Here is a 21,054-nt window from a genome sequence, read left to right as displayed (position 1 = left end):
CCTGCAAATGTTGTGATCTACACCTCCCACGATCCCACACCCTTGGGGATGCTCGCTAGAACCGATGGGTCTCGTACGCCCAAACATCGGGAGAGTCACAAGTCGCCTACCCCTAAGCCTACTTGTTGCACCGCACTGCTTCCTTATATGAATCACCGCACCAGTCCAGTTGCCTGCCTCTTTTTTTCCTCTACTGCTGGTGATGAATACGACTTTTTTCAGGTGCTACGACCTTTTCTTGCTGTTGCTGAACTGCCTATGGAGGTGAGTCTAGAATTAGCAAGAGATGCAGACGAAGAAGTGGACCCGCCCCAAAGCCAAGCCTGTGCTCCAGCCAGAGGGGAGCTTCCAGAACACTTAAGGGTTACCATCATAGATTCAAAGGACAGGCTAGAGAACGTTGCTAAGTAATTCTAGGCGCGGAGAATGGTAGCGAAGTTCGGGGGGGGCGATTTTGTAAGAGGCTACCCAGCCAATGAGAGGAAAGCTCCGTGCTCCACACCGGCATACGGCGAACAGCCAGTCTCTGGAAACCGTCAACTGCTCGTCAGAGCCTACTTCCTGAGAAGTCTTCTAAGCGCTGGGATTGGCTTTTGTTACCCCACGTGGTTGGTTCCTTGTCCTTGGATTGGCCACTTGCCGCGCGGAGTCTGAAGAACCTAGGATGTGAAGATAGGGTTACTGCTTAGATGAGCGCAGGAACCGCTGGGTTTGCGCGCTCCCGCCTTAAATTAATCCGGAAATGGGTTGGAATTGGAATTGGACTTTGACTGGCTAGAACCTCGCGGTCAGAAGCGCAGGTGAGTGAATGAGATGCCAGGTTGGTGGGAGTGGGTTCGGTGCGTTCTGAGGAGGCTCACTTGGCTTTTTGTAAAGCAAATGCGAGTCAGAACTGTGGGAATTTTTTCAGTGTATTTTGTTAATGACAGGTAAACTTGACCTTCTTCCTCCTGCCTAGCATCCCTCCAGACTAGGGGGACTCTGTTATGACTAAGCCCTACAGGACACAGCGATGCTTATTTCTGAATAAATATGCCTCGGATACTGTAATTAGTGCCTGACTTTAATTATTGTTCGTTTATTGCTTTGTGCTTGACTTCATGCAGGGGTCGCGCAGAAATGCAGCTGCCGGCAGCAGACAGCTACTGTACTTCTTAATCAATTCCTGAAATGCTGCAGCTTGCCTTCTAGCTATTGCTGCAATCCCAAACACTACAGGAATGGGAATAGCTGTTCAGAAATACGGTGTGACTTACTTTTGCGTAATCACACACAGGGTAACTCTGTAAGATATAGGGCTCTTCGTGTAACAGCAGCAGTAAGTAGCGAGAATTTTTCTTTTAGCTTTAACATATAATGTACCTTTTTCCATTTACTGTCCTAGGTACTGAATGGAGCCTGTTCTTCATATGGAATGGCTACCACATGGACAAATTGCCACCCTAACATGGCCTGTAGAAAGAGGGAAAATCACAGGGAGTCTCATTCTCTCTCTTCCACTGCAAACTCTTATAAATTTCCAACCTGTGCTAATCAGGTTCATCGTATATGCATGGTGTCTGATTTTTTTTATCCAAACATGGGAGGTGTGGAAAGCCACATTTACCAATTATCACAGTGCCTAATTGAAAGAGGACACAAAGTTATAATAGTCACACATGCTTATGAAGACCGTAAAGGCATCCGTTACCTCACCAATGGACTGAAGGTTTATTATTTGCCATTGAGAGTTATGTACAACCAGTCTACGGCAACAACTCTCTTCCACAGTCTGCCTCTGCTCAGGTATATCTTTGTACGGGAAAGAGTCACCATTGTTCATGCACATAGTTCTTTTTCTGCCATGGCTCATGATGCACTGTTCCATGCCAAGACAATGCAACTACGGACGGTTTTTACAGATCATTCCCTTTTTGGATTTGCGGATGTCAGTTCAGTACTTACAAACAAACTCCTAACTGTATCACTGTGTGATACAAACCACATAATATGTGTTTCTTATACTAGCAAGGAGAACACAGTGTTGAGAGCGGCGCTGAATCCTGAGATAGTTTCTGTCATCCCAAATGCTGTTGATCCCACTGACTTCACTCCAGATGAATCTAGGCGGGACAACAACACAATAACTATTGTTGTTGTCAGCAGACTTGTATATAGAAAAGGTAATGAGGTCTGGACTATAAGTTGCATTTAAATGTAGTTTCTTCTTTGAAATGTTAATGGAATTGATCAGAAATTGTATTTTAAACAGTTTTACAGTTACTGACTGGCAGACAGCTGACTTAGTCCTGATAGGTGTTACCTCATGACTAAGATACAGTTAAGACCTTTGGCACACCATTGATAGGGATTGCATGGGTGTGCCAGTTTTGTATGAACTGAAACTTTTCTGTGGAGCTTATACAGAGTTTGTTGTGCTTTCACATGACTTTGGTGACTTGAGAAGGCTATTGTGAGTAGGCAAATTGTTGTAGGCCCAAGAAGGAGGGTACTTGTTCATACCACTGGGTTTTCCATGAAGTCCCTTTATAAGTAAATGGCCTTGATTCCTCCGTAGGTGATTATATGACACTTGTAGGGCCCTGTGTTTGCCTGTATACATATACATACAAATGGACATGTTTTTGGACCTTTTGGGACTGCCCAAAATCCTAGGATAAACAACAAATATTGTTTAACGAGCACTGACACTGCCTTGGTACATTAAATGCTTCATGCAGACGGATCTTTTCAATCCTGGTGCAGCAAAGCTGGGGTATGTGTGTAACCTTTAAACAACTTATTTAAGACCAGGACTGGGGAGAACCATATTCAAATTCTCTCTCTCCATCACCCATGAAGGTCACTAGGTGACCTTAGGCTAGTCACTTCTCTCAGCCTTTGCTAGCAGGGACTTTTGGGGATCGAAATCCTAAACACCTGGAGATCTATCTTTGGGGAGGAACATGCACACCAGAAGAAAGCCAGAAGATAAATGAATTACTCAAGAGCAATTCTGAAAGAGTACACCTATTTATGTGTTCCAGTACAAGGTCAATTGTATACCACATAAACAGGTGCCCTCCTTTGAATAGGTCTTCCTTGCTGGAGCAATGCATTTCCTTGTTGGATGTTGCTGCCAGCTGTGGACTAGTGGTTGGACACTAGGATTTTGCATATATCTGTGCTACTTTTTCTAAGAGTAGATTTCCTGTTAGTCTGTTCTTTGCTCCACTCCTGGTAGAATGCAGGAAGCTGAAAGCAACATATTCTGTATGTGCGGATTAATCCTGTGCATACTTACATGGGTGTAAATCCCACTAATCTCAGCAGGACTTGCTACTAAGTAAACAAGCAGAGGATGGAGCTGCAGGTGCTGGATGTCAGTACCTATCTAAGTTACTGTGTTGCAGTTGTTAAGATTTGCTCAATTATGTTGATGCTGTCCCATAATTAGTCTGCCTCATGCTTTTTTCCATTAATTCTTGGCTATAGAGGTAGGATTATGGTATGTTTTACCAAAGGCAGTTGCCTCACAAAACCTTATGGTATAATATAGTAGATGCGTAGTTATGAAGCTCCACTGGAGTCCCATGTTAGCAAATGGTTTCTTTGGAAACATATTCTTGGAGTTATTGTGAACTTTTGCAATCCCCTATCTCTCTTCCCATCCCCCATAAATCTGGTTACAGTAAAACATCAATGTCAAGGAACTTAACTAAAATATTATTAATATAAGTATTATAATTATTAATATATATTATTAAATATTATAATTATTAATATAAGTATTATAAGTATTATTAAGGAATGTATTAATATGATCTTTTGTCACTTTTGTTTGATACTAACTTGTAAATCTAACATGATTGCTTCAACAATTCTTTTCATATAACTGTTTTTAACTATTATGGCTTCAGGTATAGATTTGCTTAGCGGTATAATTCCTGAGCTTTGTCAGAAGTATCCAGATTTACATTTCTTAGTTGGAGGTGAAGGACCAAAACGGATTATATTGGAAGAAGTACGGGAACGATACCAGCTACATGACAGGTGTGTGCCTTCCATATTAAAACATAACACTTGAGATAATTGAAGGGATGGGAAAAATGAGGAGAGGGACAGAAATAGGGGGTGCTACAGAACATAGATAATGTCAGTAGCTATCTTAAACCTGACAGATCTGAACTAAACTGAGCAGCTTGTTACAGTTTTTCTCTACTATATTCTTTTTCTGAAACAATATCTTCAATTCTGGAAATGCTGGCTCAGTTGATAAAAATACTGGATCTATTGTTTAATAAAGCTTATATGATTTACTTAAGAGAATGTTCAGTTTTATCATATCATGTGTGCAGTTGTGTGTAGATGGGTGTGGATCTAGAAAGGAGACCAATCACCCCCAACTATTGTAATCCTATGCATGTCTACCCAGAAGTAAATCCCATTAACTTCAATGAGACTTACTCCTAGGTAAGTTAAATATGACTTGTAGCCTCAGTTTGCTAGGTTGTAATCAGCATTATTCTCCTTAAATCTTTTTCAAAATTGCTTTCAAATACTTCTGAGCAGTTTAAATGCCTCTTTTTTCTTTAGGCCCTTGTAGAGCTTGTCATCTTTTCTTTCCTTGTTTTGCTTTAGCCGTTTCCATAGAGGCTAAAATAGGATATGCAGCTTGAATACACAACCTGCCCAGATCTTTCTAATATTAAAAGCAAATGAATTAACATATAAAAAGCTAGTATTTTAAATTGTGACATTCAAAATATGTTCCTCTGAAAACTGAGTAGCAATATTAAGAAAACAAGTCCCTAAAGCATTGTTAAATGTTGTGGTCATTTTTCCCAATTCTCAATTCAGTTGTTTGGTGAAAGTGTAAAATCACACAGGATTTACAGAGCAATAAGGTGTGGATGGTCCTGGAACTTCTTCACATGTGTGCATTCATTATCACATTTCTCTTTGCTTGATTTTGAAGGCATGATCCAGCCAAAGCTAAACCTGTTTATGCTTCATTGAATGTAATAGGGAAGCTGAAATCAAAAGGTCTTGGAAAAAACGCTGCTGTTGAATTATGCCTGTTGTAACAAAATTTATGATAGTTGGACTGCCTGTTTTGATACGCTGCAAAGATAAATATTTTTCACACCCATAATGTCAATAGAGCATTTTTATGTACTTGTTGCAATGAAATCAGTAGCATGTACAAGTCTTTGATTCTTGCTGTGATCATGTCATAGTCAGGAAGACTTTTGTAACAATTATCTTAAAAAACTTGTTTTTCATAATTCCATGCAGAGTTCGTCTCCTGGGAGCTTTAGAACATCGGGATGTTAGAAACGTCTTGGTCCAGGGACACATTTTTCTTAACACCTCTCTCACAGAAGCATTTTGCATGGCAATAGTGGAAGCAGCCAGTTGTGGTTTGCAGGTAAAACCAGTTTCCTTACCTATAGCAATTAGTTGGGCTGAGTTTTTAAAGTGATGCAGTCTTAAAATATAGAATATTAAGGGTATGATCCTCTTGGTTATGCCCTTGATATTAATAAGCACCTGAGCATCTACTGCAATATGGAAAGATCAAAGGAAGTTATTTCTGTACTCTTGCACCTCCTATTTTGTATTTTAGCTAGATGGTTATACTTGGGGTGGCAGGTACAGTTTGTTAGATTAAACTAGGTAGAAAAATTAAGGCAGCTCTCAGGAATGGTGGTTACAGTTCATCCTGGGATAATAAGAATTGCTCTCATATGACTCTCAATTTATCAAGGCATTTAACTTAATTAAAACGCAATGTATGAGCTGTAACATTCTACATATTGTAAGTGTTCCTTCTACATGTAGGTGGAAGGACCTATTGCACAGGCTTGCTCTACTAGTCAGTGTCTGGGTGCAGGGCCTAACCAGAGTAGGGTGCATGTTTAGGCAGGAAAAAAATTCACATTCCAGCATGGGAGCGTCAGGACTTCAGTTGAAATATGCATAGGATTGTGGCCTTACTAGTGTGAGATACACCATATTAACAAAAACAATCAACATATATTAACTGTGCCAGATGGGGCTCATTTACTAAGACTGCATGCCTCACAAGAAAGCCTTGGAAAACAGATCTACCTGATGTGAACTTCATCTGCTCCTGGAGGAATGGTATTCTTAATTTTGTCTGTAGTAACTCTCCTCCAAAATGCATGGGAACAGGCTATTTTTTGTTTCCACTTAGAAGGAATTCTTACAATAACTCCATATTCTGTCCTACCTTGGAGTGAAGGACATCCTACACAGGGTTGTAGAATAGGAGAACTCCATTCTTGACATTTTAGGAGGCTTTTCCACATGTAAAGGAATAAGGCCAGACTTGTTTTACTGAACAGGTGACCTTTGGATGGCTATTAGTGGAGCTGGAAGAGCAAAGGACCTGGGAACAATGTTTTGTGATAGAAGTATGGAGAGATAAGGGTGAGCAGGGATCCGAAACCTATGCATGATCCAGAACGGAGAAAGCCAGCGTAGAGATTTAAGGGGTGGTGTTAAGTGACAACAAGAAATAAGAATAATTTTGGCAGCAGAATACTGGATAAAGGTGTAGGGATGAAGGTGAGGCAATGGAAAAACAGAGAGAAAATTGCAATACTTGAGGGGACAGATGCCCAGAGAAGAGTTTTCATGGAGGGGAAAGAGAAGGGGTATGTTATTATAATGGATTTCATTTGCTTATTAGCTTTCTATATCCTCCAATGCACAAATGTCTTTGGGCATTTTACAGTGATAAAAGACCACAAATAACAGCAATATAACACTGAAAATAGAATGTTAAGGTATTAATGTTAAAGAGTCAACACTAAAATAATCAGAACAATAGACTGAGTGCATGATAGAAGAGGAAGCTTTTAAGCTGGAACCTAGATGCTAGGGAAGAGGTGATACGAATTGGTGGAATGAAATGGGGATGGGGCAAAAGTGAGAGAAAAGTTGAAAAAGTGGTGTCAAACTTGGTATTTATTTAGATTCCTGTTCTGCCTTTTTCTTTCAAGGAATTCAGACTTAATTCTCCTTTTCTTAAACTTATCCTTACAACTCCCCTGTGAGGTAGGTTAGGTTAGAATCAGAGATGGCCCAAAGTCACCCAGTGAGTGTTGTGCTCAAATATGGACTGGAACCCAAATCTCCCAGATTTCACCCCAACAGAGTCTCTGTTCAGTCCTGAAGCTGCAGGACTTTGAGCTATTAATGCATTGGGTGCATTGTGGTATACAAATTGACATGTTAAACCACCCTGTGAATAAGCCACGATGTCTTGGTTGTTCACAGAACAGACGCAGCATGCCCAGCAGGAGTTTGGGCTTACAGTGAGTTGTTCTTCCCTTCTCCCTCTGTCCATTAGCCAGAATTCTATTGTCCTTCATAGCAGAGTCCTTCTTGTCTTTTCACTCTAACCACTACTCCTTTTTGCTTGTCACTGTTCTGTGTTTATTTTTCAGTCTCAAAAAGTTGCATTTTTTTAGTTGATCACAGTAACATGTACAAATATCTTTCTAATTTGGAGGTATGAAAGTGTGTGTTTATATTTCATCAATATATGTATAGTTCAGACTGGATATACTTCAGTGAGTTGTAGTTTCATCTGTCAAAGCAAAACTGGTAAAGGTGGGGGGAAACTGTTGTTGTTAGTCGCGAAGTCCTGTCCGACCCATCGCGACCCCATGGACAACATTCCTCCAGGCCTTCCTGTCCTCCACCATCCCCCTGAGTCCACTTAAACTCACACCAACTGCTTCAGTGACTCCATCTAGCCACCTCATTCTCTGCCGTCCTTCTTTTGCCATCTAATGTTCTCAGCATTAGTCCCTTCTCCAGTGAATCCTTCCTTTTCCTCTAGGACTGACCGGTTTGATTGCCTTGTGGTCCAAGGGACTCGCAGGAGTCTCCTCCAGCACCACAATTCAAAGGCCTCAATTCTTTGGAGCATAGCCTTCCTTATGGTCCAACTTTCACAGCCATACATTGCAAGTGGGAAAACCATAGCCTTGACTATACTCACTTTTGTTGGCAGGGTGATGTCTCTGCTTTTCAGTATGCTGTCTAGATTTGCCATAGCTTTCCTCCCCAGGAGCACGCATCTTTTGATTTCTTCGCTGCAGTCCCCATCTGCGGTGATCTTGGAGCCCTGGAAAATAAAATTTGTCACTACCTCCATTTCTTTCCCATTTATTTGCCAGGAAGTGATAGAACCGGATGCCATGATCTTAGTTTTCTTAATGTTGAGTTTCAAGCCAACTTTTGCGCTCTCTTCCTTCACCCGCATCAAGAGGCTCTTTAGTTCCTCTTCACTTTTTGCCATTAGAGTGGTATCATCTGCATATCTGAGGTTGCTCAAATTTCTTCCAGCAATCTTAATTCCAAATGGTGATTCATCTAGCCCCACCTTTCTCATGATGTGTTCTGCATATAAGTTAAATAGGCAGGGCGACAGTATACAGCCTTGTCGAACTCCTTTCTCAATTTTGAACCAATCAGTAGTTCCGTGTCCAGTTGTTACTGTTGCTTCTTGACCTGCATATAGGTTTCTCAAAAGACAAATAAGATGGTCTGGTACTCCCATCTCTTTAAGAACCTGCCACAATTTGTTGTGATCAACACAATCTAAGGCTTTAATATAGTCAGTGAAGCAGAAGTAGATGTTTTTCTGGAACTCCCTAGCTTTTTCTATGATCCAGCATTATGTTGGCAATTTGATCTCTAGATTATCTGCCTCTTTGAAACCCTGCCTGTATGTCTGAAAGTTCTCGGTACACATACTGCTGGAGCCTAGCTTGTAGGATTTTGAGCATAAGTTTGCAAGCATGTGAAGTGAGTGCAATGGTGCGGGAGTTTGAACATTCTTTGGCATTATCCTTCTTTGGGATCAAAATGTAAACTGACCTTTTCCAATCCTGTGGCCACTGTTGAGTTTCCTAAATTTGCTGACATATTGAGTGTAGCACTTTACTGCATCATCTTTTAGGATTTTGAATAGGTCAGCTGGAATACTGTCTCCTCCAATAGCTTTGCTGTGGCTAAGACTTCCTAAGGCCCATTCAACTTCACATCCCAGGATGTCTGGCTCGAGGTCAGTGACCACCCCATTGTGGTTATCAGGGATGTTAAGCTCTTTCTTGCATAGTTCTTCTGTGTAATCTTGCCACCTCTTCTTAATCTCTTCTGCCTCTGTTAGGTCCCTGCCATTTTGGTCCTTTATCATGCCCATCTTTGCATGAAATGTTCCCTTCATATCTCCAATTTTCTTGAAGAGATCTCTGGTCCTCCCTATTCTATAGTTTTCTTCTATTTCTTTGCACTGTTCATGTAAGAAGACATTCTTATGTCTTCTAGCTATTCTCTGGAATTCTGCATTCAATTGTTTGTATCTTTCCTTTTCTCCCTTGCCTTTCGCTTCCTTCTTTCCTTAGCTATTTGTAAAGCTTCCTCAGACAGCCATTTTGCTTTCTTTTTCTTTGGGATGGTTTTAGTTGCTACCTCTTGTACAACGTTGCGAACCTCCATCCATAGTTCTTCAGGCACTCTGTCTATCAGATCTAATTCCTTAAATATATTTGTCACCTCTACTGTATATTCATCAGGGATATGATTTAGGTCATACCTGAGTGGCCTAGTGCTTTTCCCTATTTCTTCAATTTAAGCCTAAATTTTGCAACAAGAAGCTTATGATCTGAGCCACAGTCAGCTCCTGGTCTAGTTTTTACTGACTGTATGGAGCTTCTCCATCTTTGGCTGCAGAGCATATAGTCAATCTGATTTCTGTGTTGACCGTCTGGTGATGTCCATGTGTAGAGTCATCTCTTGGGTTGTTGGAAAAGAGTGTTTGCTATGACCATCATATTCTTTTGACAAAATTCTACCAGCCTGTGCCCTGCTTCATTTTGTACTCCAAGGCCAAACTTGCCTGTTATTCCGGTTATCTTTTGGCTTCCTACTTTAGCATTCCAATCCCCCATGATGATAAGGACATCATTTTTTGGTGTTAATTCTAGAAGGTGTTGTAGGCCTTCATAGAACCGGTCACCAGTGGTTGGTGCATAGACTTGGACTACTGTGATGTTGAATGGTTTGCCTTGGATTCGAACTGAGATCATTCTGTCATTTTGAAGATTGTATCCCAGTACTGCTTTTTCTACTCTTTTATTGACTATGAAGGCTACTCCATTTCTTCTGAGGGATTCTTGCCCACAGTAGTATACCTGATGGTCATCTGAATTAAATTCACCCATTCCTGCCCATTTTAGTTCACTGATTCCTAAGATGTCGATGTTCAGTCTTGTCATCTCTTGTTTGACCACATCCAGCTTGCCTTGATTCATGAATATTACATTCCAGGTTCCTATGGAGTATAGATCTTTGCAGCATCTTACTCTCCTTTCACCACTAGATACATCCACAACTGAGTGTCCTTTCGGCTTTGACCCAGTCGCTTCATTCTTTCTGGTGCTACTAGTACTAGCCCTCTGCTCTTCCCCAGTAGCATATTGGACACCTTCCGACCTGAGGGGCTCATCTTCTGGCATCATATCTTTTTGCCTTTTGGTACTGTCCATGGGGTTTTCATGGCAAAGATACTGGAGTGGGTTGCCATTTCCTTCTCCAGTGGATCACATTTTGTCAGAGCCCTCTGCTATGACCTGTCCGTCTTGGGTGGCCCTGCATGGCATAGCTCATAGCTTCATTGAGCTACGCAAGCCCCTTTGCCATGACAAGGCAGTGATCCATGAAGTGGGTGGGGAAGTTGGTATATCAAAAGGGAGATGTGACAAGTTCTCACTTTTAGCATTATAATTCTCTGGATTTTTAATTGCTGAGCTTACAGTTCACGGTGCCCTCCACATTTTTTTTTACCCTTTCCTGGGTCTCTGGCTACTCCAGAAAGGGCAAATATCTATCCTCTTCCTTTGTGGGGCATTATCTGCTGTGGTTACTGCAGTACCTTGACAGTTCTTTAAAAAAATCCAAACCCTGGGAAGACTGCTGAATGGGATGGCGTGACACATGAGAGTGCATGCGTCAGTCTCACTGGTGCTGGCATCTCATTTGCTTTGTCTTTTTTTGTTACCTCTAAGAGAGTTTTTTTAACTGTCTGTCAAATGTGCTCAAACTAGAAAATATAAGCTTTTGTTTCTCTTGACCACTCATCTTTTGAGAACTGTTAGGACAAACCATAATAAAAACAAAGCTCTTGTCAGCCTTGCTGGGTCAATGTCCACGAGGGGGCATGTTTTTGATGCTCTTGCCAAGAAGCTTACTTGCTGGTTCCCAATACTCAGGTCCAAGCATCCTTTTGAACAAGCCATGAATTGTCAGAGGGGCTTGCTTTCAACAAACAAGTCTTGTGGAAATAGTCTGGGTTCACATGACACGGCAACCCACTGTGGCTTGTTACCTATGATGGGTTGTTGTGCTCTGTGAATCCAACTTCATCTGCTTCACAGGATCACTGTAAGAATTAAAAAGGAAGACAGTTATGTGTGTGACTTAGTTGAATGGTAGAATAAAAATAAAAATTTTCAGTCTTTTTTAGATGGACTATTCCTTACAGTATAGTAAGATAGAGACTTCGGAGACATCAACTGTTTCATAAGTGTTACAATAATTCTCTGTTTTTTCAGGTGGTGAGTACAAGAGTTGGTGGGATTCCTGAGGTGTTACCAGATGATCTTATAATCTTGTGTGAGCCTTCAGTGAAGTCTCTGTGTAATGGGTTGGAAAAAGCTATCATCCAGCAGAAGTCAGGATCACGTCCATCTCCAGAAATCATACATAGGAAAGTTAAAACATTTTATACTTGGAGAAATGTTGCAAAGAGAACAGAAAAAGTAGGTTAACTTTCATATAGGGAAACTCATATAGCCTTTATATCTTCTAGATCAGACCTGGGCATTGTACGGCCCGTGGGCCACATCCGGCCCGATGGCTGACCCTGACTGGCCCGCATGAGGTCACTGGCAAATTAAAAGTCAATGCAAATATATATTGTCACAATATAGATGCAAGCAATACAACTGCACTGCTTTTATTTTGAAGGATCTGCTAAATTGAATTGAATTTATTGCTTTTCACGTAATGTTAATGTTTTTGTGACTATTCATTAAATAGTGTTGTTCTGTGCTCCACATTTTCATTATATCATTGTAATGTTTCATTTACTGTTTTTATAGAGATATATATTGAGCAGAGCTGTAAGTGTACTGGTCCGGCCCTTAAGAACTGTCAAAGTTTCTCATGTGGCCCCATAGGAAAATTAATTGCCCACCCCTGTTCTAGATTATCATTTTAGTTATTTCAAGAGACAGTGGAAGAACAGTAAGTTTGGAGGATGTGAGATCTATTTCACAGTGCCTTGTTCTAAAATTATGTCACAGAAGTAATCTTCCAAATTCACTATGTTGTTAGCATAACTTCACAAATCTTAATAAACTGAGAGCTTTTTCATGACTTTGCTGTTTATCTTTCCAATATGAAAATTCTTTTATCTGACTTATTGTATCCTGTAGGATGGGAAATAGGTGTGTAGTTTTCTGAATGCTATGTTGTTGTGAATTAATAAATTCATCTTGCAAGATGGAAGAATTGTATGGATACCTGACCTCTTCCTGACCTCTCATAAGCCCCATAGGTGCTCCTATCTATGACATTTATGTATAATCTTTGTTGGGAGCAGTTGTCTCTATTACATAATGCAAAGGGAATCTTGCAGACAAACCTAATTATCTCCCTATTTCTTCCTTAGGTCTACAACAGAGTTGCAGGTGAAACTGTATTGCCAATGAGCACACGGCTCGACAGACTTGTCTCTCACTGCGGCCCAGTGACTGGTTGCATTTTTGCTCTCTTGGCTGTGCTCAGCTTTCTTTTCCTGACATTCTTGAGGTGGATGACACCAGATGAACTAATTGATGTTGCAGTAGATGCCACAGGCCTAAATGGAGCATGGACACGTCAGTATTTCCCTAATAAAAGCAAAAAAGGGAAGACTTCAAACTCTGAACGGTGCTAGGAATGAAAAGATGAGACTTTTTCTAGCATTGATTATTAGATTATTTGCATTCAGCAGGAGAAAATGTTTATAAATAATTCATCAGTTTTCCTTAATGGGTGGAAAGAAAATCAGCAAGATGTTCTACCTCAGATTAGGATGGTCTAAAATGGTTTAGGATAGACATGCTTGCCAAGTTGTACCACAGTAGTTGTTCACAATTGTCATTTATTTCAACTTGAGAATTTTAAAATAAATCTGTGGAATATCATTGGCCATTAATGAAAGAAAGGAGACGGTAAGAGGATAACAGGTGGGCAGACTGATTTTTAGTGTTTTCCCTTATTTTCTCTTGCAATATTTTAATTTCCTTTCATCTTTGTGTTGTGGGGAGAGTGCATACATTATTATTACCACCTTTTGTTCCAGCATAATATTAGAGGGGATCAGAATTATAACTTTGGATCTTGGGTGTGCTTGTTTAGTGTAAGATGCTGGAAGAAGTGGGTGCCAATATGAAATACCTGCCTCACATAGTTGGTGGGACCTTCTCTGCAATTAAGCTCATGTTCTAACAAGTGAATGTATGCACATTTCCCCCTTTTTGTATGCTTCCCTACATATACACTCGAAATGCATCCTTTGGAAGAAGCTGCTTTTTGTTGGTTTTGCATTGTACCCTTTTAGATCAGTTCACATCTAATGAGAAACCATTGTTTTCTGCTTCATGAACAAGTCCCGGTGATCCTTGAGCTTGTGTAGTTCCCCCCCTTCCCCTTTTATGCTTGGGAGGAGAAGATTGGAAGCTGCTTCTTTACATGATGATTTTTCTTTACATATGAACTCATGGGATTGTGGTTTCTAATCAATGTTAGTTGAAACAAACTGTGATCAAGCCATAGTTTCAGATCATAGCTTGTTATTTGAACCGTATAATCCAAAACAAAATAAACCCATTAGGTTTAGTGGAGCTTATTCCTAGGTAAGCATGCATAGAATTGCAGCCAAAGATTGTTAAATTAACAGTACCGTGGGTTTGTTAATAGGAGGGAACTGCATTTTGTTTAAAAGTGGAAGCAAAAGGTTCCAGTGTCTTCCTTGTGCACATGGTTTCCTATTGCGTCTGAACTGACTCTGTATTTTAACCTATTTTGTTTTTAACCTCAATTTAGCATATATACTGTACATGAAAACAGGCTGTGTGTTCTGATCTGTGGGGCCATTAGGCTTAATTCATTTCACTATAGCTTTAAATGTTGCAGGCAGAAACTGTTGCAAGAAGGCAGCTATCCTCCCTTTCCTCACAGCCTGTATGCCCCTTTCTCGGTCAAGATTGGAGGAATTTGAATCCAGTTTACTACATCTGATTAGAACTTGGGTGTTCATTTCTACTTAGAGCAATGGCAGACTTTCTAGGTGATGTGCTGTAGAATAATATACTTTCCCCTTATCCCATCAGATTTCTTTAGCAGTAAAGTTTTCAGATGTTTTATGTTAATAATTTTTCTGTGCCTTGTCTTATTTTGATATCAGGGTAGCATAGGTAACATAATATGGAGAGCTGCCTTACACTGAATCAGACCTTTTTCTTGCCTAGTATCATTGGTATTGACTAGTAGTAGTTTAGGACAGGAATTCTTCCCCAGCCCTATCTAGAGACGTTGAGAATTGAACCTGGAAATTCCTCTATGCAGTGCTTGTGCTCTAGTACTGAGCTATGGGTCTTCCATTTCTCATCAGATTGCCTTTTATTCCCACCAGAATTCACTTAATCCATTCACTTAATAAAATGGCCATCAAATTCCTCTGTCCAGCTCAATTGCCCCTTTTCCTGTCTTCAGTGTAAGGTTGGCTATACCTAAGCAATTCTGCTGAGGTTAAGTTCCCTGAAATATATACATGCATTAGCCTCTATTGCTGTAACTGTCTTTGCAACTGCAGCGTGTATCAAATTCCAAACATCTGCACCTTCCAGCTGTGGGCACAGCCTCTGCTTCAGCACAGTATCAAAACAGGGAGGTGGAAAGAAGTCTTTCTGTACAGAAGGTTTTTAATAGTCCAGCCATATGCATGACATCTAACTCTCGTTTCAGCTTTTTGATAGCAGTGTGGGTGTGATAGGGGCATTGACTACAAAGGGAGGGACTGAACAGTCTTTTCATGCCATTTCTGGGTGTCTTCCGCATCACTGCTGATTCCCGTAATAAATGAAATTATACTCTTTCCCTCTTGATTACTTTGGGTAATAAGCACAGAACTAGGTACTAAATAACATCTGATTTTATATCTGATTTTTGTTTACAGAATAGCCATCTTTTGAATAGTATGATAGGAAGTGTGGGCAGAAAAAGGAGCAAGGATTCATTTTACAATACTAAATGTACTACACATCAGTGCACTTGAGAGCTCAGTAGCATATGCTAAACCCTGATGCAGTAAGGGGAAATGCTGTTATGGTTACATTTACCTGGGCAAAAGTTGTGTTTGGATGCTTTAAGCTACTAGTGTTTTTTCTCTTCCAAGAACATTTCTACTAATATCTTCTGCTTAAAGCTACAGGGTCATTCATTCTTAACTGGGAGTAGTTTTTACTGAACTCAGTGGAACTTGCTTCCAAGTGAATATGCAGAGGGTTCAGCTACAAGTTGGGAAAGACTCTTGGAAATCATTTAGTGGATTAAAATCTAATCATGAAAATAGTGCCTGAACCTTCTCCATCCCTTAAAGAGAAACCTTAAAATGTGTTAACAAGTAAGTTCTCACAGGTTGCCAAATACTTTAGGGTATGTTCCTATAGTTTCAGTGTATTAGAACCAAGGGGTCTACACCCCTTCTTACATGTATGTATACATTACTTTTATGGGGTGGGGATGGGGTGTGTTGCTCTTAGCATATGGGGTGCTCATGTTAGGTAATAGTTTGTGTGCTTGAGGTGGGGGTTTTTTGAGGGGGTGGAGGGTTGGCATACAAAAATACCTGTACAAGGGAAATCAATTAACTAAAATAAGAACCCAAAACTCCTTAGCATTGTTTTGACTAATATCATATGCTATTGGTGAATGCAGTGTTAATGACCTTTATTCTTATCCTGATCTCTTGGCCTAGTGAACTTAGCTCATCTTGTCTTCAACTGTCCTCAGGTCATAGAATCACATCCTTATGTCATTGGAATTATTCACTAAAGGCAAAACACTGAAGAATTATATACTTCTGACATATGAAACTCCTAATGCCAATTTTCAGTATTGTACAGAAATTCTTCAGCAGTCCTTACGTAACTGTGTCCAAGAACAAGTGAAGTTGGATCGTTTTATTTTTAAAGCATTCACAACATTGTGGAAATGATGATTTGGAAACAAGTGTAGGATTTTAGGGTACGAAAGGTTGCAAATGCCAGTAGGGTCAAACGGATATGGAAACTATAGCCATGTATAAGATACTGGGATGCTGTTAGGCCTTTTTAAAAACTAAGTTGACCATGCCATCATAAGAACATCAGTCATTATTTTGAACTGGTTGACAGTAACTTTGGAGAAGGGAGAAATGTTGTTTTGTGAGTGAAATTGGCCAATCAAGCCATGTTGTTCTTCATGTGGCAAGTGTTTTTCCACAGCCATTTGGGATTTGGCCAAGACTACATTGTAAGTACTGTTTTTCAGCCAGCTGTCTAAGCTCTATGAGTACAAACTCTGTTATGACTTGGTTATTGCAGTGGTTGTTTAGACTGAAGACCTGTGTAACAAAAGGTGCTCTTTCAAATGTCTCTGCTTAATTGAAAAATCTCTCTCTACATCAACAAACTTTATTTCTGTTGGATCATATTATCCCTGTTATTCCACCATGTTCCTTAAATGATTTTGCTTTGGAATGTCTTTCTTTGAATGTGATTTTGGTATTTTGAGGTATGGTAGTTGGGCAATATGTTTTAAATTTTGCATGGTAAAACTTCAGTCCTTACAAGAATATAATTAAGGTTTATGGAATGCAAAGAAATAGCTTTTGTTTATAGGGCTGAATTCTTCTGTGATAAGATGGTTGCTGTGTTCAAGAGGAAGTCAAGGATTATTTTTTTCTGCTAGGAAAATAGCTTCTCTCAATACTTAACTTTTTTTCTAACACGCTGATTCTGCATGCATGAACATGCTTTTACTAACAAGAAGCATTGGTGCCAAACGCTGACTACTGAAAAACAAATTAAGCATGCAGATAATGCTTTATTTTGAAAACATTAGTGACTTTATAAATTTCCACTGAAAGCAGTGAGCTTTTAAAAGAGAATTAGCAAGATACCATTTCACCTTAATTTTGCTAGAAAAACTTTATTTTAAATTTATTTAAATTAACTAAAATATTTTAACACTGTCTCTTACATGCTAATGGGAACTCCATAAGTAGGCATACCTACAGATAGTTATGGAAAAGTTATGGGAAATATTATGCCTTGTCGATTACATGACTAAGCTGTAAGATATATATCTGCATCTGTTTCAGGAAGTGTATCTGCATCTATTTCTGAAATAATCAATGTTAAATGTGAAGGGTCTATTATGAAATGAGGATGTTGAACTAAATGCAATGACACTTAGCTATAAGCTGCACAATTTCTCTGTAACACACATATGGTACGACTCTGGCTGAAGTCAACAGGAGTATATGTATACATTTACTTTTTAAAGTGTATATTCACCTCACCCCAACAAATACGATTTAAAGCATATTGCTAACAGCAAAAAGTGAGTTCAAATAGGCCATATTTGCTAATTTGTTGGTGAAGGGACTACTGTTTGAACGTGACCAAGGAGCAAGGAGGCCATGAATATTGTGCTTCTGTGAAGCAAATAGCCATTTCTGGCTTGAAGCAAGCTAGTTCTGTTTGAATTAGACAGCTAACATAAATCTATATGAAGCTAGGCTTAAATACTGCTTCTGTAAATTTTTAACATAAAATCATGGTGTGCATTAGGAAAAAGCATTGCTCATGTGAGTAATCCTCTCACTTTGATCCTTAATCATGTGTTCATTCAATCCTTTCTGCAAAGTTCCATGGCCACGGTGGGCAATTTTGGGGGTCACTTTGCTGCTTCCAGGCCCCTATGGGTCACATAGGATTGCTGGCACCAAAAAGAGAGAGAGAGAGAAAGAAAAAAGAAAAGAAAAGAAAAGAAAAGGTCATTGGCTTACTGCAGTACTTCAGGTTTCCAGTTGATTTTTGCTGGCAACCTGCCAGGTTTTTCTCCTGCTCAATCTGCTGACATTTGTGGTGTTGTGGAGGTGGCAAAAGATGATGGGGAGGATGTACATTGTCCGCCCTTGTTCTATAGGGTTGATGGTGAAAGTACACCCTAAGGCTGGCTCTGACTGAGGAAGTTGAGTAGCCCAAAGACTACTTTCTTCATTACAGACTGGAGATCTGAATGACTTTCTCTATGGTTAAAATTTGACACTCCTCAGTATGCCATACTGGCTCTTAATAATCACCTAGAAGTTGGACTGGACTCAGTGTCTTGAGTAAAGGAGCATATGATATATTACTTCATTTCTGAAACTGTGTATAGCCCATGTTCTGTTCACGCAAGAACTTGCCTTTAGTAAGGTCCTCTATGGAACTCTTTAAGAACTTTGAAAATAAATATCAACTGATGCTTGTTTCAATCAAAATACTGGACAGTAGAGGTGAATATTGGTGTTTGAAAGCATGAGAGGTCCAAAAGCAGTGTTCATAAAGGATGCGTGTGAGACAAGAAGGGGTATTTTATCTTGGGTGGAAAAAGTCCCAAATGGCATTGCACCTAATATATTACATTGAAAATAAGTCCTCCTGATTCCAAAGGAACTTGTTTTCTTAAACATTTATGATTGCATGCCATTCATATGAAAGTATCTTTACGCTGTATTAAAAAGTGAGAATCACAAAAAAGTTGGTTTTTCTTAAAATTGATGGCAATTGTGCAATATATTTCTTTGTTTAAATAAAATCACACAATGTATTTGTGTCATTGAATGTCTCAATGCAGACAAAGCAGGACATAAATATATTGGGTGGTTTCTTTTTTTCTTTCTTCTTTGATTAAAAGGCAACTCTTCTTGATGAATAATGGATAGAAACCTGTTTTTGATGTGAAATACTACTAGATAAGAGTTGGAGATAAGTAATTTCAAAATATCAGCAGAACACTTGACTAGTTCTTCCATTTCAAAATGTGGTGTAGATATCAAAATCAAGCCCATGCGTTACATTAAAAAACTGGGGGGTGGGGGGGGGGTTGTGCCTTTGCCCTCTGAACAATAAGAGTCAGTTAAGAAGACTATTGACATAGCATGTTAAATACAATGGAACAGCCCCGCTTGGCTATTTATGGAATATATGGCTCTTTATGTGATACTGTGCATATTTTCTAGAGGGACAAGATCCTCAAGTAGATGGAGACGTTCCTTAGCACTTCTGGTGTAGTGGGGTGGGGAAGTTGCATGGCTTTGTTCAAAGGATCCTAAATACTGAATTTATGGGCAGTACTGTTTTACTCAGCCTTGTTTGGACAAATCTGTTAGATTTGTAATGTTTCCATATGTGACTTTACAGTGAATAATAAATGTTTTGCTCCAGTCCCTTTTCTTGTTGGAATAGTGCCCAGACCTCTTTTATTCAACAGCAGGCTCTATACACATCCCTGAATGTGAAGATTTTGTCATGCTCTTTGGAATAGATAGTTGGTGTCGAGTGGGAACCACTGAGAAAGGTAGATTAAATAGGTGGTGGTGAGGTTTGCAACCTCTAGGAAATACTGTTAAATAACTTTTGTATATCAGGTTGCCTTGGTACTGTACAGTATGACATTTTTAAAGGAAATGTTTATAAAAAAATTCATAACCTTTTAAGTGTATATTGTTTTTTTCCATTTCTGTTTGTGGATTGGATGGTCTGTATATGCAAATAAATAACTTTATACAAGTTCGTTCCTTTTGTCTTCATACTTTTTGTCTGGATACTTCTCCTTAAACCAAAACTTTGTGAATGATGGACAACAAAAGTGTGGAGGCCAGTTCCTTCGAACTTCCAGTACACACCCCTCTGCAACCTCTGCTTGCTTTCCTGACTTTGGATTGGAATGCAAGAAGCAATACATGGAACAGGCCTAAAACGGCATCTTTTGGGTAAAACAGAATATTTCAAATGTTTTCTGGAAGCAACCTATGCCTATAGCAGCTGTTAGCAGTTATATCTCTTGTAGGGCTTAAGAGGTTTGTGTTTTCTCCCAAATAAATTGATAAGAACCTTGCACTGTTGTGCCCAATATATCCAAGTACCTTGGGAACAACCTAGCACTAACTCATTCTGGCTTAACACTTGATCATTTTTGATGCAAGACATGAATCTCAGGCAAATTGAGCCATACGTATGCACACATTTTTGACCATACCAGGAAGAGATCATATTTGTAAATTCGAAACAGTCCCTGCTCATCAAACACTGTAAACGAATCTGTGAATTGTGTGATTAGTTAGCAAAGACACAGTACTGTGTGTATCAGCGCTCAATTTACTTCCCTGAAAGTTTCCAGTAATTAGTTTAAACAATTGTGATTTACAAGAGTTTATTTCCATGACAAAAGAATTTCATATCAGCAATACTAAGAGAATAGTATGCAGTAATGCAGGATACAAGTGTATCCAAAAGTTTCGTCCTCCTAGTTGAACAGACTTAACTCAGTGGAAGAGAATCTTTGGGAACCAACTTAACACATTTTGTTTAGCTATTTATATAGTTTAGAATGATGCCAGATCTTTTTTTCTTTTATCTTTAATTTGTATTGAAACATGCTTCTTCTAGACATGCTTTACGAAACCATATTCATTTATTTTGATTTTTGGCAAGCTAAAAGGAATCCTATTTATTTCCAGAGGGCAGACTTGTTTATTTCTACAAAAGCAATATAGAGCAGTGTGGTACCTGCCTTTGTAGTGTTGCTTACTCAGTTCAGAAAAAAATGCAGCAAGTTTAAACTTAAAAAATAGTTACTTGTAGGTAGATTATTATTATTATTATAACATTTCTA

General features: G+C 39.4%; 1 protein-coding gene across 2 annotated transcripts; it reads left to right on the top strand.

Moving 5' to 3' along the window:
- Positions 1–687: 687 nt before the first annotated feature.
- PIGA (phosphatidylinositol glycan anchor biosynthesis class A) lies at positions 688–20,146 on the top strand. Of its 2 annotated transcripts, XM_044453799.1 has the most exons (7): positions 688–800; positions 1,385–1,785; positions 2,008–2,162; positions 3,900–4,032; positions 5,278–5,410; positions 11,634–11,840; positions 12,755–20,146. In XM_044453799.1, the coding sequence occupies exons 2-7, from the start codon at positions 1,415–1,417 to the stop codon at positions 13,019–13,021; spliced, it is 1,266 nt and encodes a 421-aa protein (XP_044309734.1). In that variant the 5' UTR covers positions 688–800; positions 1,385–1,414; the 3' UTR covers positions 13,022–20,146. The 2 variants fall into 2 exon arrangements, with proteins under 2 accessions (XP_044309734.1, XP_044309725.1); XM_044453790.1 differs by having other exon boundaries at positions 1,385–2,162.
- The last annotated feature ends 908 nt before the right edge of the window (positions 20,147–21,054 follow it).

The sequence above is a fragment of the Varanus komodoensis genome, unplaced genomic scaffold, assembly GCF_004798865.1.
Source record: "Varanus komodoensis strain SLA01 unplaced genomic scaffold, ASM479886v1 scaffold10, whole genome shotgun sequence".
In the NCBI taxonomy this organism is placed as follows: Eukaryota; Metazoa; Chordata; class Lepidosauria; order Squamata; family Varanidae; genus Varanus; species Varanus komodoensis.
This window is presented reverse-complemented; position numbering and strand designations above follow the sequence as displayed.

Excerpts from the sequence above, each read along its gene's own strand:
- PIGA (XM_044453790.1), top strand. The coding sequence starts at position 1,415 with ATGGCTACCACATGGACAAATTGCCACCCTAACATGGCCTGTAGAAAG. Across the intron at positions 2,163-3,899 it reads CAGACTTGTATATAGAAAAG|GTATAGATTTGCTTAGCGGT; the intron begins GTAATGAGGTCT and ends TTATGGCTTCAG. Across the intron at positions 5,411-11,633 it reads CAGCCAGTTGTGGTTTGCAG|GTGGTGAGTACAAGAGTTGG; the intron begins GTAAAACCAGTT and ends CTGTTTTTTCAG.